This window comes from Hemicordylus capensis, chromosome 3, assembly GCF_027244095.1.
Source record: "Hemicordylus capensis ecotype Gifberg chromosome 3, rHemCap1.1.pri, whole genome shotgun sequence".
NCBI lineage: Eukaryota > Metazoa > Chordata > Lepidosauria > Squamata > Cordylidae > Hemicordylus > Hemicordylus capensis.
Window position 1 is genome coordinate 34,313,831 of NC_069659.1, and position 27,993 is coordinate 34,341,823.

Genomic DNA, 27,993 nt, shown 5'->3' on the forward strand with positions numbered 1-27,993 from the left:
GCACCCTGCACCAAATCTCCTGATTATCTCTCTCAGCGGTTTCATGTAGATATTAAACAACATTGGAGACAATATGGAGCCCTGGGGAACACCATACAAAAGTTCAGATTTTGAAGAACAGCAGTCTCCAAGGGACACCATCTGAAACCTGCCCGAGAGGTAGGAGCAGAACCACTGCAACCACTCTGTCTCCACAATTACCTCATTGTCTGATGTGGAGGTGTCCAGAGACTCCTCTTGTATGATTAGGTTGGATCAGTTCCAGTTTGTAACTCCTGAGGATGTGGACAAGCTGATTGGAATGGTGCGGCCTACCACCTGTTCTCTTGACCCTTGTCTGACATGGTTTATATTGGCAGGGGGGTTGTTGTAGAAGGCCTGGTAGAGATAATAAATGCGTCTCTGGGGGAAGGTAGGATGCCTCTTTGTCTTAAGGAGGCAATTATTAGACCACTTCTGAAGAAGCCTACCCTGGATCCCTCAGACTTGAACAACTACTGGCCTGTCTCCAACCTTCCATGGCTGGGCAAGGTAATTGAGAGGGTGGTGGCTCAACCCTTTCACAACCCTTAACAACTCCACCGGACGTGAACTTGCAGATGCAATACAGGCAGAAAAGAATTGCTTCTTTGCCACACGTATGGCCTGAGAATAGGTCTTCAAATGAGCTCTATGTTGCAATCTGTCAGATTCAAGCCAAGACTTTCTCCACTTGCGCTCCAGTCTTCTACCTCGCTGCTTCAGCTCCCGTACTTCTTCTGTATACCAAGGGGCCAATTCTGAAGCAGATCAGAGAGGATGCTTAGGATCAATCATGTCTACTGCCCCAGTGAGTTTGCTGTTCCAATTCTCCACCAGGGCATCAAGAGGATCACCAGCAGAGCCAACACTAAATCCCTCCAAGGCTTCTTGAAATCCTATTGGATCCAATAACCTTCTCGGGCAGATCATCCTAATAGGTCCCTCGCCCCTGTGAAGGTGGGAAGCAATTGTGAGTCCTGCCTTAACCAGATGGTGGTCCGTCCATGACAATGGGAAGATCACAGGATTCCCCACCCATGGAACACCACCCTGATCAGAGTGAAAGACCAAATCAAGCATGTGACCAGCAATGTGCGTCGGCCCCGAGACCATTTGGGATAGGCCCATAGTTGTCATGGCCGCTATGAACTCCTGAGCCGCCCCGGACAAATTGGTCCCAAAGTGAACACAAGTCCCCCAGAACCACAAGCCTGGGGGACTCCAACACCAAGTCCAAGACCAAGTCTGTCAACTCGATTAGGTACTCAGTTGAGCAGCGGGGCAATCAGTACAGCAACAGAAGTCCCTGACTTCAAAGTCAGATTGCAGCTCACATCCATGTCCATGGATTCATGGGACAGAATGCTGACAAAGTCATGACTATGCACCATCAAAATCATGGAGACACGTTAGTTCAGGGTTTCTTAACCTTGTTCCCCAGATGTTGTTGGACTACAACTCCCATCATCCTGACATGGCCTTTGTGGCTGAGGATGATGGGAGTTGTAGTCCAACAACATCTGGGGGCCCAAAGTCAAGAAACCCTGCATTAGTTGTTGTGACTAACTTAAGTCCCATTAATTTCAAGGGGTCTGATCATGACTTTGATCATTAGATTGTGTACCACCCAGGGACTTGTGTATGGGGTGGTATAAAAATGTGTTAAATAAATACAATGACTAACTTAGTTTGGACCCTTCCTACCACATTTTTGATATAGCAACTCCCCCCGCCCGATCCACCAGCACATCACAGCTGCTGTCATCCTTCTCAATGGGTTGCACCACCACAGACATGAATGTTGACTCTTGTTTGGGGCCAAACAAATTGTTTGTGTACAAATGGTAGCTCACATGATGTGCAGGATTTGACGATAACAGCATTACGGAGCTATTAACCCTGTGCCCTCCTGCGGACTTCTAAGGCAGGCCTGATGCTGGTAAAAATGGGTGCTAGAGCAAGTTTTCCCCATTCACAACAATGGGGGAAACTGCAAACGTCCTGCTGCTTATGCTCCTGCCCATTCTCATCAGCATCGAGGCTGTCTTAAGAGTCTGCAACAGCCCAAGGACGCAGCTGTCATGGATCAATGCAATTCTGGACTAATCTGGCTTTCCTCCTTGACGTGAGAGGAGCCATTTTTGCCCCATAGTCACTTGTAAGCTGGAAAGCATAACCTCTCTATCTATGAACTGTGCACCAGTTTTTCTGTTCACATATCAAGGCCACTGACAAGGGACCAGTCCGGCTATAAAGAGGAGAACGTATGTGAATAAGCAAAACAATATTTCTGTCTCCACTTGGAGCAACATTTCTAGAACTAAGCATCATAAACTACATGATTGTTTTGAATTAGGAGGGGCTGTTGGACTGGCCGTATCCCATTATTAAATGAAGTGCTCCAGAGTGCACACAGACAGAACTTGGAATCATGAGAGTTAAACAAACAGCCTATGGCTGTGCTGTGCGATGGACTTTTAAAATACACTTTTAGAGAAGCAGGGGATACTGGTCATCTGTTTTAAGATGGGGCCAGTTTCTTTTGAGACTAGCAGTGATGACTTTGAATCACATCTTTTAAAGATTTTTTTATATATATAAGAAGCCAGGAAACTCTTTTTAATGCAAACTAGAGTTACCCTTTTTTTTCAGCGGGGGGAGTTTTTTTCAAGCCTTGATTTGTGATTTATTATTACTGATTGTTTAATTTTAACGATCTGTTTCAATCTGTTTTCTGATGGTGAGTTATTTTTATGCAAGCGTTTTAAATGCAAACTTCTTGTTCTCCTCCACGAAGAGCCTAATATACCAAACCTCTGTATTATAATGTTTATATTAGTTTGTTAGACAATAAAGGCTATGTAGAAAAGAAGAAAGTGTCCATGCCTATAATCTGCCCAAACTATCAACTGCCCAAACCTGCTACTGTTAAAGTACTGACAACGGGTGTGAGTCTCACGACAAGGGGCGTTGATTGGAATAAATGGTTCCCGGCAAGTTTGACCACTTACTAGAGAGAGAATCTCATCTTGACACAGCATTGTGGCTCCATAACAATGTGCATCATGTGGGCCAATGAAGTTAAAGTTCCATGACTTCGATCCATGGTTTTTTGTACCACAGCAGCACCACAATCTGAACTGCAGGAGAGTGGTCCAAGACATTTAGCTGCTAGAGTCAATGAACAGTAAAGATGCTTCCCACGACCACTCTCATCTCCAGACAAGTGCTCAGCATCCTCAAGCCATGCTACAGAAGCCTGGCATGCAAGCACTCAGACTATACTACCAAGTTAGGCAGGGGTGTTCCTAGCTCAGGTCAACGGAGAGAAGGCAAAGAAGAGGTGAGCCCCAGAGGCCTGTGGTGGCACCCCCATATTTTTGCACCACAATGTTGACACAACGTACTGAATGTGCAATATTTATGAGGCAGTCTGCAGCCACACTTGTGAGCTGTGGTGTGATGGTGCCGCTTGTGAGGATTTGCGCCTTGGATGGATTATGTACTTTAGATTTTGCACCGCATAGATGCCTCGAGACTCTGGATCTGTGATTTTATAGCGCAATCTAGAATGTCAACAGATGATGGATTTGGACAATGTTGAATTAAGGGGCGGGGGGGGTTGCTAGGGAGGCGCCCCTAATAAAATCCGCACCCCACCCCCGTCCAATATCGTGTCCCCGTAGCCTTCTAAAGCATTGGGGGGGGATAGCAAAAGATGAGGGGGGCGAGCCCCCCTCTGATTCCATTACAAGTTTTGGGAGTCGAGTCTCCATGTAAAAAGCACGCAGCAGCTTGGACGTTTCCTTGCTTGTCCAACGGGCGAACCGAGGCAAGACCTTCTCCGCCTTCTCGGAATCCCTCAAGTCTCTGCTGCTAGAGAGGACGAGGAGCGAGGTGTAACGCGGCCACCGGCGCGGCTCAGCCAGCCCTCCGCCGCCCGTCCACCCACCCCTCCCGCTGAAGTCACACCCCAGCCGCGGCAAAGCTCGGCGGAGCAGCAGCCCCCTTCGGCAGTCGTGCTGAAAATGATCTTGGCACCGGCAGGCAGCGGGGGCGACGCAGCGCGAAGCGGGGCACTCTTCCAACTTTTCCTCCCGCTCCCCCACCGCGAGAGCCAAGGACAGCCAGTTGGGCTTCGCAGTCAGCCCCCGCTTCTCGCCGCTTCCCAGCTGCTTCTCTGCCTCCCGCCACTATGGCGACGACGCCGGCCAAGGTAAGGAGGCGGCGGGAAGGCGGGAGAGGCGGACAGCGGGGTGGGATCCGGCTGCGATCGCTGCCCCTCGCTGGAGCGCGCACGACCCAGCGTGGGAGGCTGTGGCTTGCTTTCTGTTGGCGGGGTCCCGCGCGGAGAGTTGCGCGTCTCTTGCCCCCACTCCCTGGGGCGTGCATGCAAAGCCGCGCCGCGCCGTGCTCGCGCGCTGCCACTTGCTGCTTCTGCTCAGTCCTGGTGCCGCCTTTGCGCATCACGGGGGCTTGAGCCGGCTTGGAAAAGGACCTCGAACCCGCCTCTCCACGAGCGCAAAGCGTGGCCGGTGGCGATCTTCGCGGGCAAGGCTAAGGAGCCGCTGCTCCTCAGCTGCTGTATTCCGCGGCATTCTGACCCTGACCCTCCCCGGGTCTTCCTTCCGGACCTCTCCTTTTCCATCAACGTGTGCCTAATCACCTTCTAAATAAAGCCTTCTAAGCGAGTGGCTATCACTGCGTTTTGTGGCAGCAAATTGCACCCGCTAATTATGCCCTTCAGGAAGAAATGTCTTCTTCTGCTCGTCTTAAATCCCTTGCCGATCAATTTCATTGGATGCATATTTCATGGGGTTATGCAAAAGAATGAAAAGCGCCTCGCCGTCCACTTTTGCCGCACGTGCACTCTTGGTGGATGGGAGCCTGAATCCGCTCCCTCGCTTCTTCAGGTGCGCTATGAATGCTGAACATGGGGACTCTCCGTTTGGTGAGTGATATGCACAGCGCCAGTGGTTGCACAGTGGTAGCACAATCAGTTGTGTTTGAATTATACTAATCGTTTTTTAAAATATATGTGTGTTTATACTTCTGCCTTTTGCTAAAGTAGTCTCTGGTATGTTGTGTCAGCCACCTAATGCATTCTGTGAACTGAAAGGTGGGAGAATAAATATTAATTTTTAATTAATACATAAATAAAAATGAATGAAAGTCTAGTTTGAAGGGATGTCAGGCAGCCACCTTGCTGAAGCTAAGCAGTCCAAGTCTGGTTAGTGCTCGAGTGGGGAACCATTTGGGAATTCCATGTATGTTGCCTTGAGTTTTGGCATGAAAGAAAGTTCATAAATGAAATATGTAGAATAAATAATATAAATGTAATAAATACAAGGCAAGGTGAGATATAGATGAAAGCTGGGATATAAATGAAGTAAATTGTGTTATGTGTCTTGAAGTTGAATGCAAGTGTCTGACCACTCTGTGTGAAAACTGGTGCATTCTCTGGTAGCTTCTCGGCTTGACTACTGCAATGAGCTGAATGTGGAGCTGCCTTTGTATGTTGTTTGGAAACTTCAGTGAGTTGAAAATACAGCAGCCAAATTGGTCTCTCGGGTTTCTCAGAGAGACCATATTATGCCTGTTTTAAAACAGCTGCACTGGTGGCCGATATGTTTCTGGGAAAATACAAAGTTCTGATTTAGGAAAGGAAAGGTTGTGCTGTCGAGTTGATGTTGACTCCTGGTGACCACAGAGCCATGTGGTTTTCTTCGTAGAATGCAGGAGGGGTTTACCATTGCCTTCTCCTGTGCAGTATGAGATGATGCCTTTCAAGCACCTTCCTATATCGCTTCTGCCCAATATAGGAGTTTTTCCCATTTTGGGGGAAACACACCAGCGGGGATTCGAACCAACAGCCTCCTGCTCTCTAGGCTGGTTACTTCCCCGCCCATTAAATCCCTAAATGGCTTAGTGCCTGGGAGAATGCCTTCTTCAGTATGATCCCCACCACACTCTAAAGCCCTCAGGAGAGGTCTGTCTCCGGCTGCTGCCAGCTCGCTTGGCAGTAACTTGGGATCAGGTGTTCTCTGTAGCTGCTCCTGGGATCTGGAACGTGCTCTCTATGGATATTAGAGGCTTAAGAGTTTTAGTGGCCTTTAAAGGAGCCCTAAAATATATATCTTTTTTGTCTGACCTTTAGTGTGTACTGAAATGATTTTAAACTGGTTTTAATTTTTTATTTATTTATTTGAGTCATTTATTTGTTTTTTATCTGTTTCTATATTTGTGAACTGCCTAGAGCCATCTGGGTGAGGCGGTATAAAAATCTAATAAATAAAATAAATGTTCTTTCTGAATCGAGAAAAGTGCATGTTGAATATATTATTCCATTTGATTCTTTACTATACATTTACTATAAATCTCAAGAACTATTTAGCAGGCATGCCACCGGGCTCCTTTGGCTTGCCAATTACATTCTGAGGAAAACCTTGTGAACTGAGACTCGTGTACGTCTTCTCCTTCTCAAAAAGTGGAGGATATGGAAATGTATATCTAGAGACATCCTTTCCACTTAGCGTTGTCAACATTTCATTGCCAGAATGAGGGACACAAGTTCTGGGATGTTGGCTGTTGGGCGGGGGGCGGCGCAGCGCTGGGAGGTGTATGCAGGGGTAATCAAGAGCCTGAGTATCATTGACGTATATGTAATTGAATTATATGCTATTGAATAATGTCAGCATTGTTATTATTTATTATTTTTATTATTTTTATTTATTCGATTTCTATACCACCCTTGCAAAAATGGCTCAGGGTGGTTACACAGAGAAATAACAAATAAATAAATAAGATGGATCCCTGTCCCCAAAGGGCTCACAGTCTAAAAAGAAACATAAGACAGACACCAGCAACGGTCACTGGAAGTACTGTGCTGGGGGTGGATAGGGCCAGTTACTCTCCCCCTGCTCAATATAAAGAATCACCATGGTAAAAAGTGCCTCTTTGCCAAGTTAGCATTATGTAGAACATTCAAGTTATACTACTTTTCAACCAAAAACTTCTCAAAATAAGAAGCTGCTCGTTCCACCACCAAAATGAGGGGCAAATGCTGTCCCTATAGGGACCAACGTTTCATCCCTGAAATGAGGGACATCATGCGTAATGAGGGACAGTTGGCAACCCTGTTTCTGCTCCTTTTTCTGCTCATAGGTGTGGATGCTTGCTGGGCTTCTCTTGTGTGAGTTGCCATTCCCCGAGTTGGAGGCTTTTAAGGTGAGCAAGCGCCCGGTGCGGACCCGAACCTGTGCTGACCGGCCCGAGGAGCTTCTGGAGCAGCTTTATGGAAGACTGAGTGCTGGGATGCTCAGTGCATTCCACCACACCTTGCAGTTGGAGCCCCTCGAAAAAGATCACAACATCAGTTGTCCAGCAGGGAGCAGGGCTGCTGTGGACAAGAAATACCGGCTTCCCATCAATCTCAACAGTGTCTCCCCTTGGTCTTACAGGTAACTTGAACTCCATTCATTTCTCCCCTCCCCATTAATATGTTAGTTAGAGGAGCATGCTTATCCCCCCCTTCCTCAGTGTCAGTGGCTTCAAGACTAGGAGAAATGAGAAAACCAGACACACCGCCTCCATGCTCTTTTTAAGAAGCCTTAGAGCTACTGGCTGAAATCCTGAGTAATGAAGCATGGGCGTTCCTGAAAAATTAAACTAGCTCCACTGATTCAGTGATGGGGGCAAATTTCAGTGACCTCCCTTTCCTCAGGAAATGCTCTGTGCCACCCAAAAATATGTCCCTGAGGGCTGTGCAGCTCTCGGGGACATATTTTTGGATGATATAATTTGGGAGAAAGGGGAGATTGTTGACACTCTGCTCCACACATGCTAATACTATTGCACTGTTAGTTTGGGACTCTTCAGATGCCCTAGGGCTACAATGGTGCTTCTCCCATAGCGCCGTTAGCTGTTGGGAAAGAAGGGGAGAATGAGCCATCCGTACATCTTGTGTAGTGCTGTCCCACTTTAACTGGAACAGCACTATGAAATCTGCACTTGTATTTGACTTACCTTCACTCTTTTAACTGAATAGTGAATAGCCCTGAGGTAAGACAGCAGATTAAGAGAGCAGCATGAATGATCAGGTGGGTGATGCCACCACCACCACCCTCCAGCAATTATTTATAAGGCTGTCATATTTTTAGCCTGGCCTTAATGTTTGGGAAGATGCTATTTTAAATGCGCATAAATGTATCATGCGAGGCAAAACAGACTACAAAACAATTATGTCTAGGAGATCGTGTCTAATTTTAGAAAGATGAGTTATTGTGACAATATTGTGAATGTACAGCAACATTTGTGTTACGTACCTTGTATGGGAAATGCAAATATTGCTTTTTAATGACCACCAGTAAACATTTGCTTTGTGGCATGCCTTCTGCCTGGTTTAGTTTCTAAAATAATAATCCTGAGATTAAAAACAGTCACTTGTTCAATATGGTCTTTCAAACCAGAATTAATATATTTAGAAATAATGTTTGCAAGGAAGAAAAAAAGATGCTAAACCTCAATGAAAAAATTCAACGTATGTGGAAATACCCAAAATAGGATTTATTCTTTGCCCAAATTTTTCATATTTCTTTATTTCAGCACTACTGATGGTTGATGGATATGCGTTAAAGCAACACCGCATTGGAACCATCCTGTTATCAGCCAAAGAGAGCCCCTTCTCCTGACTCATCAGGACGAGCAACAGAATTGGAAACGTGCTGAGATCAGAATTAAGCAGATTTAAACCAGTCATCTTATTAATAGACCTCCTTTTTTACTTTCCAAAAGGAATGTAAAAGTCAGAGATCCGCGTTCTGGCACTTACATTCTCTTCATAATGGATAGGCCTCCCTTGCCAGTTGAAATACCACCCTACTGGCCTCTCCCTGCCCACCTTTGAGAAAGCTTGTGCAACCCAGCTGGGCATCCAAGGTGATCAGGGGCCTAGAGCACCTTCCTTATGAGGCAAGGCTACGGTATAAGAACAACTTTGCTGGATCAGGCCCAAGACCTATCTAGTTCAGCATCCTCTTTCACACAGTGGCCCACCAGATGCCTCTGGGGAGCCCACAGGCAAGAGGTATGTGCATGCCCTCTCTCCTGCTGTTGCTTCCCTGCAACTGGTATTGAGAGGCATCGTGCCTCTGAGGCTAGAGGTGGCCTATAGCCCTCAGACTAGTAGCCATTGATAGACTTGTCCTCCATGAATTTATCTAAGCTTTTCTTAAAGCCACCAGGCTGGTGGCTGTCCTCACATCTTGTGGCAGAGAATCCCATAGGTTAATTATACGTTGTGTGAAAAAGTACTTCCTTTTGTCGGTCCTCAATTTCTTGGTAGTCAGTTACATGGGATGACCCCTGGTTCTAGTGCCATGTGTGTGAGAGAGAAAATTCTCTTTATCCACTCTCTCCACATCATGCATACTTTTATAGACCTCTATCACATCGCCCCCAGTCATCTTTTTTTTTGAAACTAAAAAGTCCCAGGTGTTGAAGATTTACATCGTAAGGAAAGTGCACCTTTTCCAGTTCTATAATGTCTTTTTTGAGGTATGATGACCAGAACTGTACACAGTACACCAAATTTGGCTGTACCATAGATTTGTATAAGGGCATTATGATATTAGCAGTTTTATTTTCAGTCCGCTTCCTAATGATTCCAAGCATGGAACTGGCCTTTTTCACAGCTGCTGCACATTGTGTTGACACTTTCAATAGGCTGTCCACCATGACCCCAAGGACTCTCTCCTGGTTAGTCACCAACAGCTCAGACCCTATCAGCATAAATGTGAAGTTGGGTTTTTTTGCTCCAATATACATCACTTTACATTTGCTAACATTCAACTGCATCTGCCATTTTGTTGCATACTCCCCCAGTTTGGAGAGATCCTTTTGGAGCTCCTTGCAATCTGTTCATTGCCCTAAATGTTTGGTGTCATCTGCAAATTCGGCCATTTGGCTGCTTACCCCAACTTCTAGAACATTTATGAATACATTAAAAAGCACTGGTCTCAGTACAGATGCCTGGGGGACCCCACTTCTTACTTCCCTAAATTTTGAGATCTGTCCATTTATTCCTACTCTTGGTTTCCTGTCCCTCAACCAGTTACCAGTCCACACATGGACATGTCCCTTTATCCCATGATTGCTAAGTTTTCTCAAGAGTCTTTGTTGAGGAACTTTGTTGAAAGCTTTTTAAAAGTCTAAGTATACTATGTCAACTGGATCACTTTTATATACACAATGACACTTTCAAATAACTCCAAAAGGTTGGTGAGGCAAGATTTACCTCTGCAGACGCCACGCTGGCCTGGTTCTCCTTCAGCAGGGCCTGTCCTTCTATATGCTTCACAGTTTTGTCTTTGAGAATGCTTTCCATCAAATGGAAAGAGATGAGGGCACAGGGGCGTATCTAGGGTAGGCAGGCAGGGCACGTGCCCCGGGCGCCACTTGAAGGGGGGGTGCCATTTTTAAAATTAATTTTTAAAAAAAAATTAAAAATGGCCACCAAAAACAAAATGGCCACTGTGCATGCTCAAATGGCCTCTGTGAGGCCCTAGGCCATGCCAGGCCTCGCAGAGGCCATTTGAGCATGCACGGCAGCCATTTTGTTTTCAGCTGCCATTTTGGAATATATTGAGGGGAGGGGGAACCTTTGCAGACCCACCCCACAGCCTTTAGGAAGCCCCCAGAGGGGCTACAGGTTTTTTTTTTGTTTTTTTTTAAATTAATATAATATGTCACTGTACACATATTCAGTTTGGCACTATGTACAGAGAATCAGGGCTTGTGAATACTGAGCTGAAGCTTATGAGCTAGGATTGTATTCATTTGCTCTTACTTTGCTTCTTGTGATAAGTGAGTTAAATGTGTCTTTCTGAAATACTACAATATATTCCAAGCAGTGACACAGTTTACTCTGCATATCCTTTAATTATTTTCAAAGTATCTGGGAAAAGGCAAATTCTCCATTTATTTTTAAAACTTATGTAATAGTGATGCTACAATGCATAGTAGAGAATTAGACATTAGTTTTCCCAAGTACACCTCCACATAGTATTTGGGTATTTCATGAGCCCCACTGAAATTTGTAGTTTTCCAGCATTTTTTGGTCTGGCTACATCCACTGCTAAATAGTTTTTGAAATATTAAAAGATTAATGAGCTTGACTTGTATTTTTCAGCTGATATGATGGTAAAGTTATCTGAAAGATGGGTGTCAGATGTTTGGACGGGGGCGCAATTTCAGTGCTTGCCCTAGGCGCTATTCTCCCTAGATACGCCTCTGTGAGGGCATGCCTTCATCTCTCGCTTGTGGGCTTCCCAGAGGCATCTGTTGGGCCACTGTGTGAAACAGGATGCTGCACCAGGCAGGCCTTGGGCCTGTTCCTCTCTAATTTTTTCCATCTGTGTGCAGAATGTATTTTGGTCTGGGCGGGAGTATCAAGGCAGTTTGTGCACACATGCATTCAAAATGGGGCCTTCCTGATTCAACCTGGGCAGGATCTAAAATTAACTGAGCAGATATCAAAAAACTTGTGAGTGCAGGCATGTGCGCATGCCTTAGAGGGAACACTGGTTCTGATCTATTGCACATACTTGCCCCTAGTCCAGTTGGGTGCACATACAGCAGCCTGGACCATACATGTAAAGCCTTCTCAGACTATTAGTAACACCAGTTATTTGGCAGTGAGGAGAGGAGAATGTGGAGGACTAAACCAGATTCCTTCTCCCTCTCCCTAAGAGCTGACTGGTGTTACCCGCAACATGCCCCAGCAGGTAGATCTGAACAGGAAAACTACTTAAAGCCAGCATTTGCTTGCATCGTTCCTTGCCCAACTAGGAATATGCAGACAGAAACCCCCTTAGCTGGACTGGGCAGATGTCTCAGCTGCTTGGGGGAGCAGCATTGTGCAGAAGGGAATTCTAGGGGCACATTTCTGATTCTGAGAGCTGTCGTGGGTGTTCATTGCTTCTGTTGCTTCCAAGGGCCAGTGCAAAGGTGCCGCAAGATGAGAACCCTTTTCAAATGTGAAAGGAGCAGTGAGCATGGAAGATGGTTCCCCCTCCTTGAGACCGTGGGCCAGGAGTTCCTGATCTTGGGTTCTGGGATGTTGTTGGACTACAACACCCATTAGCCCCCTCCACAGTGGCTGATCTGTGGACCCAGTGTCAGGAACCCCTACTGTAGGCAGCTGCTAAGAAAGCCAGCCTTTGCGACCACTGATCGTACGTTTTTGTCATCTTAAAGCTTTACTGGTTACAGAAGGAACAAATATAAAGTTGAAATGAAACAGAGCCTATGTGATAGGCCAGGAACACCCCCATCCCATTACAGCATCCTGTAGAGAAGAGGCCTCTTGTAATGATTGTATTACCACAATGTGAGAAACATACAGGTCACCGTTCAACAAAGAGAATTAATTGGGTTGAAACCTATTGAAATAAATGCGCTTAAGCACATAATTCTGTTGGTTTGTATCCACTGGCAGCCTCGAAGGTATTCCATACAGGTCCAAAGTTATTAGCCTTCCTGTCGAGAAACTAAACACATCTTTTTGACGTCTCTTACCTTTAAAAAAAATCAACTCACACCACTGCATCTAGTATAAAATGTGTCCACTCTCCTTATACTCACTTATTAGTGTGAACGTACTTTATACTAGATGCCTTGGCGTGAACTGATTTTTTGAAAAGAAGAGATGTCAATGAGTGTATTTAGAAACTAAAGTGTGTTGAGTTTCTAAAAAGGAATGCTGATCATTTTACAACTCTAAACAGAGTCCTAATGCAAAGCCACGCAGGAGTGCCTTGAGGCTGCCTGTGGATATGGGCCAGAAGCCAAGAGAATTGTTCACTTTAAGCCCATTGATTTCAATGGGCTTAAGCTCAAAACTCTCTGTTGGATTGTCCCGCATGGCTGAAATACAGGCCACAAAAATGTATCATGCATATAGTGGCTGACGTTCTGCACAGCTTCCTATGAGCGTCGTTAGCACTGCAGGAGCTTCGCTTGCTCGTAAAAAAAATAATAATTCATAGAATTATGCAGAAATGCTGTTGTGCAAACACTGGAATTGTGCGATTGAAATAATGACTATCTATCTATCTATCTATCTATCTATCTATCTATCTATCTATCTATCTATCTATCTATCACATTTTTATACTGCCCAAAATGCAAGTTCTCTGGGCGGTTTACAAGACAATAAAAACCAAGAAAAAGATTAACACATTAAAATTTAAAATGTTAAAACTATTAAAACACAATATTTATTTATTGTGTTATACTGCCCAAACTTTTGTCTCTGGGTGGTTAACAGTTAGATAAAACAATTTTAAAACAATTAAAACACATATAAAATTTAAAACAATTCAACAAACAATTCAACAATTTAAAATCAACCAGAAAATTAAAACCTACAAATTTGAAAAAGCTGAAAAAGCTTGGGTGAATAGATGGGTTTTCAGATGGGTTTTTAAAAATTGCCAGAGATGGGGAGGATCGTATCTTAACAGGGAGTGCATTCCACAGTCTTGGGGCAGCAACCGAGAAGACTAGTCACTGCACAACTGTGTTTGTGCATGAGTGAGCTTGTGCAGCTGCGTGAACACTCTTTGAAAGAACACACAACAGCTGCACAGAACATCAGCCAGTGTACTTGGTACCGTACAGAGCAAGGTGCAGAGATATGCAAAGCAAGGTTTATTCTAAAGTGCCGCTGGACATGTATTGTGCAGTGCAAAAAAAAAATAAAAAAAAATTGCCGTGGAAATGAAGCTTTTGTGCAGTTGGGCCAGTGGAGTTAGATAATGAAGTAGGTTGCTACTTCATCGAGAAATTGAGAAATAATATAATATAATATAATATATAATATAATACTGTTTCCCTTCATTCTTTGTAATCGTGTGGAAAAAATGTTTTAGAGATTTCCCTTACTCTCTCCCATTATTTGCAAGGCTTTCTTCCCCACCCCCACCCTGCCGCCCCAATCTCTCTGTCTTTCTCATTTTCTCTTTCCAGCATCCCTCCCTCCCTCTCTTCTTTTTCCTCTCTCCCTGCCTGTCTCTTTCTGCTTCTATTCATTCTCATCTCTCTCTCTCTCTCTTGCTTTCCATTAGACAATTCTGGTGGAGGGGCTGCACTTCTCACTTGTGCAGCCGCAAACAAAGGATAGACCAGGGCTGCACAACGGTCAACCCTCCAGCACAACCCTACAACTCCCATCATCCCCCAGCCACAGTCGACAATAGGGACTATGGGAGTTGTAGTCCAGCATCTGCAGGAGGGCCAAAGTTGTGCTACCCTGATACCAAACCTTGCTATAAAGGAAGATATGTCACCACACACTCTGGGAAGGAGAATTCCAGGCATAAGAGGTAGCAAGGGAGAACGGGTGGAGACCGTTGCAGGAGACCTTCAGGCCTTTCTAACAGCAAGGATGCGAACCAGTCCTTAGAACTGCGTGTTAGTTTCTTTCTGCCTAGGTCTACTTTGTTTCCCTTCCTCATGGGCCTCCCTGTATAACTTTTTGTCTCCTCGTTGACTTGCTCGGCAGCCCCCTCTATGATATCATCTCCAGATGTCATTAGCTTGACCTGTTTAGATTCCAGATTATTAATAATGATGCTGGTAAATAAATCCAGACCTAAATGCTTCCCCTTCAGTTCCTCCCTGGACACCTAACCCCAGTTTGAGACGCTGTCATTTATCACTGCTCCTTGTTTACAGTCTTCCTGTCCATGTGCTTGCATTCCTAGCTCAGGCAACTGGAGTAATTCACAGGAGAGCTTCAGCGCATCTGTTGAAATCCACACGTAGGGCCGTCATCTCAGGCCAGGCCTGACATAAGCCTTTGGACTTCTAGCTCAGTAACAGCATTTGCTACCTCTGTACATGTATTGTCAATAGAGTTCATTAGAGCTCTTGGTCTAGTGAATCCATCGGAACTGTGTTGGTGGGCTGTTTTAGTGCCTCCTTTGCATCCAGAGGAGAGCTGGTCTTGTGGTAGCAAGCATGACTTGTCGCCTTAGCTAAGCAGGGTCTGCCCTGTTGCATATGAAAGGGAGACCACATGTGAACACTGCAAGATATTCCTCTCAGGGGATGGAGCTGCTCAGGGAAGAGCAGAAGGTTTCAAGTTCCCTCCCTGGCTTCTCCAAGACAGGGCTGAGAGAGATTCCTGCCTGCAACCTTGCAGAAGCTGCTGCCAGTCTGTGAAGACAATACTGAGCTAGATCGACCAATGGTCTGACTCAGTATATGGCAGCTTCCTATGTTCCTATCTCTAGAAGATGTGAAGCCATTGCAAAGGTGCAGGGAAGCAATGTGTTTAAAAGCATGTTACATCAAAGAACGCATACGTGTTTGAAATGTCATCTTCATGCCAAGTGCTGCCTGCATGTGGAAAGCTAACACATCAAGAAGAAAGCTAAGCTAGAAGTTGTCTAGTGTCCTAATGGAGGAACAAAGTAAAACACATTTCATGCTGAAATCCCCATCTGGAACATCTGTTCTGGGCATTTGCAAAGATGCATCTCCCAGATATCGTTCACAAAGATTTTTAGATATCCACTGGAGCCTAAAGGATGACATTATTTGAAAAGGCACATCACATTGATTTGCCTAGGCATTTTAATTATTGTCTACTGTTTCTGGAATTTTAGTTGGATCATTTTATCTGCTGTTGCCATGTTCCTAACTATATTGCTTTATGATTTTTATGTTTTGCTTTTATGATATGTAAACTGTCTCCATTTTTAATGAGGTGCAGTATAAATATTTCTATAAGTGAAATAAATATACCACAGTGTATTTGTAGGAAACAGCTCCACCATCATAATTCTTTCCTTCTCTGTGGGGCAATTCCACTTAGTCAAATTGAGCAGGCAGATACATAATGCACCCAGGATCTTGCGTTAAAGATGGTTCTTAAGCTTGTTTATTCAGTAGTAGTAGTAGTAGTAGTAGTGTGCTCATGTAAGTATGCTTGAGATCACAGCCTTTCTCTCCCCCCCCCGGGGCGTAGCTATAATTGAGCGAAAGGGTTCAAAGAACACGGGCCCCCAGCTCCTGAGGGCCCTCTAGCTCCATCCCTCCCTAGTTTCTTCATTATCTCCCTCACTCTGGGGGGCCGTCAGAGAAAGGGATGAACACGGGCCCCCTCTCCCCTAGCTACGCCCCTGCCCCCCCCACTACCATTTGCTCCTTAATTTGCCTTCAGAGAAGACACAAATGCTAGGGATTCATGTAAGGAATAGTCTACTAACAAATCTAGATGTCTCAAGTAAGTGAGTCATGTTACAGGAGAAGGCAAAACAAAAACATCAGGGTGCTGCTAACCCCTGCTAACTGGGCAAAGAGGCTCTTTTTAAACATGGTGATTCTCTTTATTTAGCGGGGGAGTGTTATTGGCCCTATCCGCCCCCAGCAAAGTGACTGTTGCTGGTGTCTGTCTTTTGTGAGCCCTTTGGGGACAGGGATCCATCTTTAGTTATGTAAACTGCTTAGAAAACTTTTGTTGAAAAGCAGTATATAAATATTTGTTAGGAACATAGGAAACTGTCATATACTGAGTCAGACAATTGGTCTATCTAGCTCAGTATTGTCTTCACAGACTGGCAGCGGCTTCTCCAAGGTTGCAGGCAGGAAACTCTCTCAGGCAACATACTGTATGCTTTGGTAGTTTGTTGGTTCAATAAAAAAATCTTGTCCTATTTTTTTTAAAAAATAAATCTTGTCCTATCTTGAAGAAGCCAGGGAGGGAACTTGAAACCTTCTGCTCTTCCCAGAGCGGCTTCATCCCCTGAAGAAAATATCTTGCAGTGCTCACACATCAAGCCTCCCATTCAGATGCAACCAGGGCAGACCCTGCTTAGCTATGGGGACAAGTCATGCTTGCTACCACAAGGCCAGCTCTCCTCTCCAAGAGCTTGTTGTTGTTGCTGCTGACCTGGGGGAAGATTCCTTCTATAGTCAAGCAGTTAAACTCATTTAAGAATTAGAATATGCTTTTCAAGTCCTAATACACTATAGGTTTTAAGCATGACTTTAAAAAGATTTTCAAAAGTGTTAACGGATTTAGTAAATCAGCTTAAGACTTCTCTTTTTATTTAATTTCTCTCCAGGGAAATACGCAAGTCTTTGCCGCCTTCCACTCCTTTCCTCTTGTTCACTCTGCTTTTTTGCAGCCTCCATTCTGTATTGCACAAACTGCTGTCACTGCCTTTGCTTTCTTCCTCAAGAATACAAATCTTTAAACTAGGAATTCCAGACATCCTGAATGGAGTCCAAGTTGTAGGAAGCCTTTGCAGACTGCAGTCATCTTGAATCACTATTAATTCATTTCTGACACTCTGAGCAACAAAACATTGGTGGGACGAATCTGGGTATAATTTTGCTATCAGCAATAGCAACTATAACTGGATAGCCTCATGAGACTCAATGCTGTTTGTCTTTAGTGGGGCAGTTTATATATTTAGAAATCTAAAAGGTAGTCACTTTTAATTCCTTTCTAGACATTTTTGTAAATATACAGTCACCCAGTCCAAAGTTCTGAGTGCACAAAGGAATGTGTGTGCTAATCACCCCCTTCTATCGAAATAAATGAAGAAACCACGGTGAACTGGGTAGGTTCACGTGCACCTAAGTTTCTGCATCCAAAACAAATTGCTGGATCAGGCCCATCAGATATGATCCATCAAAACTGGGTCAGCGGGGAAGTAACTTGCCTAGGGAGCAAGAGGTTGCCAGTTCGAATCCCTACTGGTATGTTTCCCAGACTATGAGAAACACCTATATCGGGCAGCAGCGAGATAGGAAGATGCTGAAAGGCATCATCTCATACTGCGAGGGAGGAGGCAATGGTCAACCCCTCCTGTATTCTACCAAAGACAACCACAGGGCTCTGTGGGCACCTGGAGTCAACACCCACTCAGTGGCACAACTTTACCTTTAATCAACCAACTGTGTGCTTGTCCCAGGTATTTTAAGGCAACTTAAACATACCTGAGTTTGTCAATGATCCAGGGCAAAGTACTTTTATTGATTTAAATAAAGCACTTTTTGAAATAAAGCACTGCACCCTTACGAAACTGTATGATGGGGCTGTGCAAAGGTCCAGGAGCCTGTTGGGCTTTCGGCTTCAAGCAAAGCACTGTCTGGTTGTGGGGCAGTGGGGCTGAACCAGTGCAAACCTGACCAAATCCTTCAGCCCATCAGAGCTTTGCTTCAGGCCACACCCACCCCTGCCCCTAAAAGTACTACTCACAGAACTGGGCAAGGGGCAGGCTGCTTTATTCCTATGTCTTCACTCCTGGTGAAGAGGGAGCAACCAGCGTCTTCCATGGATTGCATTTAAAATGAGGCTGGTTTCCTTTTCCTTTTCTCTGGAGTGTTGGGAATAGCATGGGTGCTTCTGGAAAATGTAATCTTTTCTAAAGCTGCAGCACTGACCAAATGCTTGGAAGAAACTACAGTTCCCAGGAGCACCATGCCATTCCCAGGAATCTAGAGGTAATAAAGTGGGGGCGGGGAGTGTCATTTTAAATATAAACTGTGGAATATGCTGCCTGCTCTGTTGCTGATGAGGGCAACAGGTCTTGCAGATATTTTGGGGGGAGGGTGACTGAAATGAAGCTTTGGGGGATGGAATGTTTTGGCCCAAAGTGAAGCAGCACCATCCTCCAAAGTGGGTCTGCTCCACATAGCCCTAGTGCTGAGTTTTAAGATCAGCCCTGCCCTCTGGCCCACTGGCATTTCACATGCATAGGGGGGTGACCAAAAACTGCTCTTTTGACTGTACGGTTTTTAAAATAGTGGCACAGCAGCTATGGACTGCTCTTCTCTAAAGAGATCCCTCAGGCTCCATCTCTGACCACATTTTAGAAGGCCCTGAAGACTCACTTTTAAAAGGAAGCTTTAGTGGAGTCTGTATTTACTCCTGCTGAGCTTTTAGCTGCATATTTTAACTTTGGGGTTTTTGGTTGCTGCTTTTTGTTTTTGTTTTTTACGAATTGTCTGGTTTTGTATCACTTTAAATCAGGGATCCTCAATGTTGGGCCCCCAGATGTTCTTGGACTTCAACTCCCATAATCCCCAGGCACAGTGGCCTTTGGCTGGGGATTATGGGAGTTGAAGTCCAAGAACATCTGGGGGCCCAACGTTGAGGATCCCTGCTTTAAATGGTTTTATTTTTGTAGTTGGCAATTTGTGGCTGTCTGGATTTGTTTATTTTTAAAGCCACCTTGAAAAGCATTGTGTGTGAAAGGCAGGATACCAAAGTCATTAAACCAACAATCAAATACATTTTATTTAGACTGCCAAAAAAAAAAAAGTTGCAGAAAAAAGAATCCTCAAGTTATACATAACACATCATTTGGTCCTTGGTTATAATTAAATTTAGCTGGATTGAGGCAAAAATGATTAACTTGCTTCTATGAAAATATGTTTAGGATTGCAATACCAGCTCTATGAACGAAAGCCAATGGGCTGTTCAAGAGGAAGAAGCTAAGAGAACAAAAATCTCCCTATATTGTTGTGCTTCAGCTGCAAACTACAATAAGCCCCTCTACTGGCTTGAAACTTGGCATCTAGTCTGTGTATTGTCCATATTTTGTCTAGCCATTAATTTATATATTGAGCTAGCGCCTATTTTTTGAATAATGTTTGGATTTTCGAAGGCCCCAGAATGAGAGTGCCTGCAAGCCAAATTGTGCTTCAGTGATGAGAACCAGGAGGTCATTCCCCCCTCCCCCCATTCCAGAGTGATGAGATGAACGCCATAGGAACTGCAGGCCAGCCTCAATTCTTCAACTGGTCACTTAGAATAATAATGGTGATGATAATGGCTAACATGGTGGTCCATCACCCAAATGCTCTGTGTTGGGGCTGCTGTGGACGTGCAGGCAGCCCTGACGCTTTTAAGAACTAGCAGTTCCACAAGCAGTGCAGGAGAGCTGACGATCTTGTGGAAGTGAGCATGAATTGTCCCCTTGGCTTAAGCAGGGTCCACCTTGCTTTGCATTTGGATGGCAGACTACATTGTAAGATATTCCCCTTAGGGAATAGGGCCATAGCTCAGGGGGAGAACATCTGCCTGCTTACATGCAGAAGGTCCCCGGTTCACTCCCTGTCTTCTCCAGGTAGGGCTGGGAGAGACTCCTGCCTGTGACCTTGGAGAATTGCTGCCAGTCAGTATAGAGTAGACAGTACAGAGCTAGATGGACCAATGGTCTGACTTGGTATAAGGCAGCTTCCTATGTTACCGCAGTTATTCCCATTGTGGCAAATGTAAATAATGGCAGTAGTGCTGTGTGCACCATCACTTGTTCTTAACAGCGTTAGGGCTGCTTGCACATCTGCAGTCGTGCCGGCGTGGACTGTTCCAGTGACTGAACCCCGTGTGTCATGTTGGCCAACAAACAAACAAAAATGTTGGCTGACATCCAAACTACCCTGCAGAGAGAGAGTGTTTTCTGTGAGAGTGTTTTCTGTCCCATGAGGGAGGAGGGGTGATTGTCTCCCCTTTCCTTTACAGCTGTCTGTGCCTCCTGAAACAAAGTCCTTGATGGTTGGGGAATGCTCAGGGACATTGTTTCTGAAGGCACTAGTGACTGCAGAGGGAAGAAAAAAGCATCAAAAATTGTTGGGGGTTGTAATATTTATCCACCAGTTAATTAGCAGTGCACTAAAGAAGCTAGCCACTACAGTTACAGTGTAGAATGAGGAGTTTAGTTGTTGCAGCTACTTACAGAAGACACGTGGAGATTCTTATAGAACTAAATACTAAGTATTTATTGGTGAAGTACACTTTGGATAGGAAAGACCTAACCCTAATCTATAGAACTACATAATGAATAGGTAGGGAGGGAGGGAGATGTTTCCATCTGCTCTCTAAGAGGAAAGGAAGGGATTCTGACTCTCAACAGGGAATAACTGAAGAGTCATATCAGGGGTCATATATAGTAGAGACAGGAAGAACAGCTAGGGAGACCCTCACTCTTTATCTCTACTCCCAATCCCCCTAGTGGTCATTAGGATAGTTGGTGCAAAAGGCTGATGCACTGGAAAATCCAACAAAAATCACCCCTCGTCCCTCACCAGACAGAAAGCACCGGTGTGTCAGTCTGAATGTCAGCCAGAAATAATAATTATAATAAAAAGTACCTGCCATGTTTCTGCAAACTAACTCTTGGGGCAGCTTAACAATAACAATCTAAAATAAGATGCATCATAAAATACGTAGGCAAAAAACAAAACAGCAGCAGGGTAAAGAGTTGTGACCGTATTTAGTGGCCAGCAAGGGGCGTGTTTTGGCCTGTTGCAGAAAAAAGAAGAGCAATCAAGTGTCTTCTGGCACCTTCAAGTTGTACAAATTTATTTCTGCATAAGCCCCACTGAGGCTAATTCAATAATTCAGCCACTAGGAAAAACATTCCACATCCCAAGCTCAAAAACAAACCACAAGGAAATTAAACAAAGTATTAATTGTCAAAACTCAGAGCAACAGGATAGACTTTTCTCTGGTGCCTGAAAGATAACAAGAAAGATGTCGGCTGCTTTTAGAATTCTGCTGGAATTTGGGTGTGAACACAAAAATGGGGTGTGAACACAGAAAATGTCTTGTCTGTGTCAGGCAGCTATTAGAGCTGCCAAGCAGAAAACGTGCCAGCCTCATTAAGACAGAGGGATAAAACTCTAGCCTCCTTTTGTTCTCCGCACCCCCATCCCCTTTCTTTACAGTCTGACTGCATTCGATTGTGAACAGGTGGAGTAGGTGGTCTCCTTTAGACTTTTGCATAATGCTATTGCAATAGCCTTATTCAGACATAATGTTGTAGGAGTGTACAGATGTCTATACACACACACACTTTTTTTGTGTGAATCATTATACCTGCACTTATTTTACAAGTGTACCGAGCACAGGTCCCTCAAATGCATGGCACAGATAGAAAGTCTGTTGCTGTCTTTTTGTTCAACGTAACGTGTGAATAACTGTGCCTGTGTGCACAGGGCTGTTGGCCATATCATGTGAATAGGGCTAATATTATTAAATGTATTATGAACTCAAGAGACATGGGTGTATTAGAACATAAGAACAGCCCTGCCGGGTCAGGCCCAAGGCCCATCTAGTCCAGCATCCTGTTTCACACAGTGGCCCACCAGATGCCGCTGAAAGCCTACAGGCAGGAGTTGAAGCTGTGCCCTCTCTCCTGCTGTTACTCCCCTGCAACTGGTACTCAGAGGCATCCTGCCCCTGAGGCTGGAGATGGCTTATAGCCCTCCAACTAGTAGTTGTTGATAGACCTCTCCTCCACGAAGTTATCCAAGCCCTCTTAAAGCCATCCAAACTAGTAGCCAACACCACATCTTGTGGCAGAGAACAAGTTGACAATCCCAGGCGTGGAGCCAGCCGAGCGGTGGCCCCTCTGAAGGTGTCACATGCGTGTCATGTCACACGCACGGGGTGTGCTCCAAACAACCCCACCCCTCCCGGGCTATTGGGAGCCCTGAGCGAGCACTGGCTTGCTTATCCTTTTCAGGCAGCGTTTGCAGCCTGAAAGCGTCTATTCCCCAAGAGAGAGAAAGGGAGAATAGATGCTTTCAGGCAGCAAATGCTGCCTGAAATGATACGGAAGTATTCGCTCGGAGCTTGAGGCCACGCCCCTTTTGCACCTGAGAAGGATAGGCAAGCACTTGCTCGGGGCTCCTGGTAGCCCGGGCAGGGGCACGGGGGTTTGTTCAAGGCTCTTCTGGGACCTGAGCCACACCCCACCGGTGGGCTTCGGCGGCTCCTACCATTGGCGGCTGGATTCTTTGAACCCGTTCACACAATGTTGTCTACGCCCCTGGAAATCCCTATTAGTCTAGGGCTTGTCTACCAAAGACAATCTTTGGACAGCTAGCCCAAAGTCCTACGTTTTGGGGGAATTTTGGTGTGTTTTTTAAAGAGGGGCATGTCTGTGCCTAGCCAGTGAAGCTTGATGCAAAGCGTCAAGATTTTCAGTGAAAATTCTTTCTGCTCCACATATGGCCATAAGCTGCAAAAAGTTGGATGAAGTTTTGTGTTCCATCTGAGGCCAGAGGTCAGTTTCAGCCGCCAAACACAGCAACCAGCCACGCAACGTTGGGGCGCTTGCCAGGCTTGTCCCAGAGCATGGAGCTTGGCTTTGCATTAAGCCAATTTCTTCCATTCTGGTTTTATTAGTGAACTTCCATGCAGCAACGTCTCCCCCAAACCAATGTTTGTTAGACACCATCTGTGAATTGGCCAACATCCCCTCTTTGGATTGAGGGCAGTACTACCCCTTTAGCAGAGCTCTGTGATTCTTTCCCCCTGCCCATGAGGGCTCCCTTTCCAGCTGTGGGTGGCTTCAGACTGAGCAGAGGTCCAAAGGGTGTGTGTGTGTGGAATGACAGTGATTTAACCCCTTCCTTCCCAGCTGGTTGTGTCCTCAAGATCCCAAGCTGCTTTTATTTCTGAGAGATAAAAGATACAGCGATCTGCATCTTTGCTCCCTTGGGGTGAGCAGTTGGGGGCAATTTTGAGCAAACAGCTGAGAAGCTGAGAAGGAAAGGGTTAAACACATCTCCTCCTCCCATCTCCTTAGTTTGAAGGAGCTGCTTTACAGGACCTGGTGGTGGTGGTGGAGAGAATCTTCCATGAATCAAACTTTTGCACTGCTATATAAAAAGCAGAAGGACTTTTTTCATAGCTGTTGGTTTGACAATACTGGGAATTTAAGGAAAATATAGTCAGATGCATATATATTATATTTTAATAAATAATAATTGTGCTTAGATTTTGAGATGGAGGCCTGCCTCTCTCTTCTCCATCTCAGTTCATTTCCATAAATTCAGAAAGCTTCTGCTAAGATAATAATTTTCTCTGGTTACTCTGTCACTCCTCCCTTTAAGTCCTTGCACTGCCTTGTGTTCCATTCCAGATCAGCTTCAGGTTCTTTGCTGAAGTTGCCAAGCCCTTATCCTGAGGTGGTGGGTGATGGAACTGGGGGAAGAACTGGATTGCATCTTCTCATGATTTCTTAGTGCATGGAATGATGAATGCCTTGTCTCTGGGCAAAGTCAGTGCTCAGTTGTAGTTACAATAGGCTCATAGCAGTGGTTCTCAAACCTGGATCCCCAGATGTTATTGGACTACAACTCCCATCATCCCCAGCCACAATGGCTTTTGGCACAGCATGAGTGCAAATGAGTTGTAGCGGATCAAGCCTGGAACATTACAGTCAACAGCTGAGGGCTCGGTCAGATTTCTTTAAAGATGTGAGCAAATCCTGTGCTTGGCATTCCCCATATATGTCTCTTTTTTTCTCCCTAAAACATCCATTGGGGCACTTGGATATCAGGAGGGCAGTTAACCCTTTCCTTCCAAACTTTTCTTGCTGAAAATCATCTACAGCCTTCTTACCCCTGAAATGGTGAAAGGGATAGGGTTGCCATATTCTGGCTTTCCAAATCTGGATGCCTAATTTGCATATTATGTAAATCGGCTTGAAAATAATTTTGCATATGCAAATTAGTAGCTGCACTTTCCAGTTGAGTTCTATTTGCTCTGGATATCTACCAACCATAGTTGGGGAAGATATCTTTGACCATTTTCCTTGACATATTTACAGCAGCAAAAGAACAACAACAACAAAAAAAAGCAATTGCACAGCCTTTTAATCAAGGCTGCAATTCTGTACACACTTATTTGAGAAAAGATCTGATTGAAAGCAATGGTGCTTACTTCTAAGTAGGCATGCATTGAAAGTAAAGCCAAGAAAGTCCTTAAACATTACAGTACACAGCCTGGTAGGCAGGTAGTGATTCATATCACTACCTATTGTTAACCGCTATTGTTAACTGCCCAGAGACAAAAGTTTGGGGCAGTGTACAAATTTGATAATAAATAAATAAATAAAAGCAAGCTATCCTCTCAACTGAGGAGAACTGGTCTTGTGGTAGTGAGCATGAATTGTCCCCTATGCTAAGCAGGGTCCATCTTGGTTTCCTTTGGATGGGTTACTACATGTGAACTCTCTAAGATACTCTCCTAAAGGGATAGGACCATAGCTCTCTGCAGGAGCATCTGCTTTGCATGCAGAAGATCCCAGCTTCACTCACTGGCATCTCCAGGTAAGGTTGGGACAGACTCCTGCCTGAAACCTTGAAGAGCCAGTCAGTGTAGACAATACTGAGCTACATGGACCGACCAATGGTCTGTCTCGGTATAAGGCAGCTTCCTGTGTGAAGCAGGAAAATATTAGCACCCTGGTTCCTACATCATGCTCCTAACTGGGGCCCAATAGCTATTTTCCATTAAAAAGAGAGAGACAGAGACATAAGGAAGCTCAACTCTGGGATTCATCCACCCAGAAAGAAATGTCTAGGTGGTTCTCCAGAATCTCCAAAGGCGGGGGTATGGAAAACCCACAGACAAACCCTTGATGTGCCTCCGTGGTGAGGATTGGGCCCAATGCACCCATCTTCCCATTTGATAAACGAGGGAACTGAATGTGTCATTATTTCAGTTGCTGATCCATTAAGGGAGCTGTCCAATGATTTTTCTTTCCAGTTTTCAAATAAGCAGTTTGATTTTGAGAGCTGCAGCTGGGTTCTTTCTTTTCCTTTTTCCTGGCATAATAACAGAAACATTATATAATGCAAAGCAACTGTCAACATTTTGCCATAATCTTTTCCATCTGGCTTAAAATAAGGAGCTTGGAGGATCGGGGTGGGGGGGGGAGAGGTAGGGGGGAGAATGCACAAATTGAATCTTTATTCTTTTCTCTTGGCGCAGAATTTCGTATGACCCAACAAGGTACCCCAAGTATATTCCTGAGGCCTACTGCCTGTGCAAAGGCTGCCTTACTGGAGTTTACGGCGAGGAGAATTTCCACTTTCGGAGCACCCCAGTGTTTATGCCGACTGTCATCTTACGCCGCACCACATCTTGCACCGGAGGCCGCTATGTTTACACTGAGGATTATGTCACCATCCCTGTGGGCTGCACCTGTGTGCCAGAACACGAAAAGGAAGCAGAGGGGGGAAATTCCAGCATAGACAAGCAAGCTGTGAAACTGCTGGCAACCCATAATGACAAGCCACCGTTGGAATGAAGAATACAAAGGAAATCTGATGACAAAGGTTGCTTTGCATGACCCTGGAGTTCCATCATTCAGGGAATGATGGAGCCTGTTCACACATGCATCTGCATCACTTGATGACTTCTGCAGCATCAAGTGGTACCCTGCATGTGTGAACATGCCATCAAAGAACAATCACCACAGACAGGACTTTCGTGCCACCAGACACGAATGCTTTTCAGTGTCCTCAGGTCACCTACTCAGTTGCATCCTAATGTGCATCACTTTACACTTGCCAACATTGAACCGCATTTTCCACTTTGTCACCCACTCACTCAGTTTGGAGAGATCCTTTTGGAGCTGCTCACAATCCGTTTTGGATTTCACTACCCGGAAGAGTTTGGTATCATCTGCAAATTTGGTCACATCGCTGCTTACCCCTGCTTCTAGATCATTTATGAATAAATTAAAAAGCACCAGTCCCAGTACAGATCCCTGGGGGACCCCACTTCTTACCTCCCTCCATTGTGAAAACTCTCCATTTATCCCTACCCTCTGTTGCCTGTCCTTCAACCAGTTAGCAATCCACACATGTACTTGTCCCCTTATCCCATGACCGCTAAGTTTCCTCAGGAGTCTTTGATGAGGAACTTTGTCAAAAGCTTTTTGGAAGTCCAGGTAGACTATGTCAACTGGATCACCCTGATCCACACACTTGTTGACACTCTCAAAGAACTCCAAAAGGTTGGTGAGGCAAGATTTACCTTTGCAGAAGCCATGCAGGTTCTCTCCCAGCAGGGCCTGTTCTTCTAGGTGCTTTACAATTTTATCCTTGAGGATGCTTTCCATCAATTTGCCTGGAACGGACGTTAAGCTAACCAGCCTGTAATTTCCCGGATCACCCCTGGATCCCTTTTTGACAATCGGTGTTACATTTGCTACTCTCCAGTCCTCCGGTACAGAGCCTGATTGCAGGGATAAGTTACATGTTTTAGCAAGGAGGTTGGTAATGTTTGTCGACCAATTAAGTTTCAGAAAACAACGAACAACAAATTATGTTTCAGAAAATATTACACATGTTGAAGATGAAAGCTGCATGATGGTAGGGCACTGTCCAGCAATGCAGAGCAATAATGAGGTTAGGAAACTCATTGTGGGAATCAATCAAATGAATTAAGAAGTCATGTCTAACAGCAGTTCTGGGGACGTGGAAGCAGCCCAGGAAAATTGAACATACGCTTATACTACAGATAAATTCCAGGATGCAACAAATTTGGCTTACCTCAGTAGCAAAGCCATTATTTGTAGTCTCCACTGACCCCTCCCCTGAGTCCTCCACTCTGGCACATTCAGGGGACTTAAGGGAGACTCTCCTATCCCATGGAACTTGGGAGCAGACCCTTGTTGCTTCTGCCTGCTCCAAAGCTCAGCGTGACCATGAGTCACCTTCCTTGAGTTCTCTGCCATTTTTGGAGAATTCTTGGGAGACGTTTTGCTGCTGGGCATTTTGACCAGGGCACAGGCTTGTCCGAGAGCCTGAGCCACTTGATCCTGGCAACCTGGTGAGTAGATTAAAGGAGAACTGGACAAATCTCATCCAAATCCTTATTGCAGAGGCTGTGGAAAAGGCTGTGCTTTTAAAGTATAACTAACTCCTTCTGATCTTACAACTCTCAAGACTTGACTTTTTTTTTTAAATGATAAAGACATTTTTGTTCCCCAGTGTTACGATTTTTTAAAGCAGTAAAATAACTTTTGCTTGTTTATTTTTGAGTATAATGGAATATAATCAGGGCTATACTTATTTCATGTTCCCTCTTGTATCTTGTGCAGTGTTTGGCTTCCTATGAAACTTACCTTTCATTTTACACACAAAGTT

General features: G+C 44.9%; 1 protein-coding gene across 2 annotated transcripts; it reads left to right on the top strand.

The window, feature by feature from the left end:
- Positions 1-4,123: 4,123 nt before the first annotated feature.
- IL17D (interleukin 17D) lies at positions 4,124-27,867 on the top strand. Of its 2 annotated transcripts, none has more exons than XM_053310195.1 (3): positions 4,124-4,237; positions 7,186-7,481; positions 25,829-27,867. In XM_053310195.1, the coding sequence occupies exons 1-3, from the start codon at positions 4,217-4,219 to the stop codon at positions 26,145-26,147; spliced, it is 636 nt and encodes a 211-aa protein (XP_053166170.1). In that variant the 5' UTR covers positions 4,124-4,216; the 3' UTR covers positions 26,148-27,867. The 2 variants fall into 2 exon arrangements, with proteins under 2 accessions (XP_053166170.1, XP_053166169.1); XM_053310194.1 differs by lacking the exon at positions 4,124-4,237 and adding an exon at positions 4,814-4,972.
- Positions 27,868-27,993: the final 126 nt, after the last annotated feature.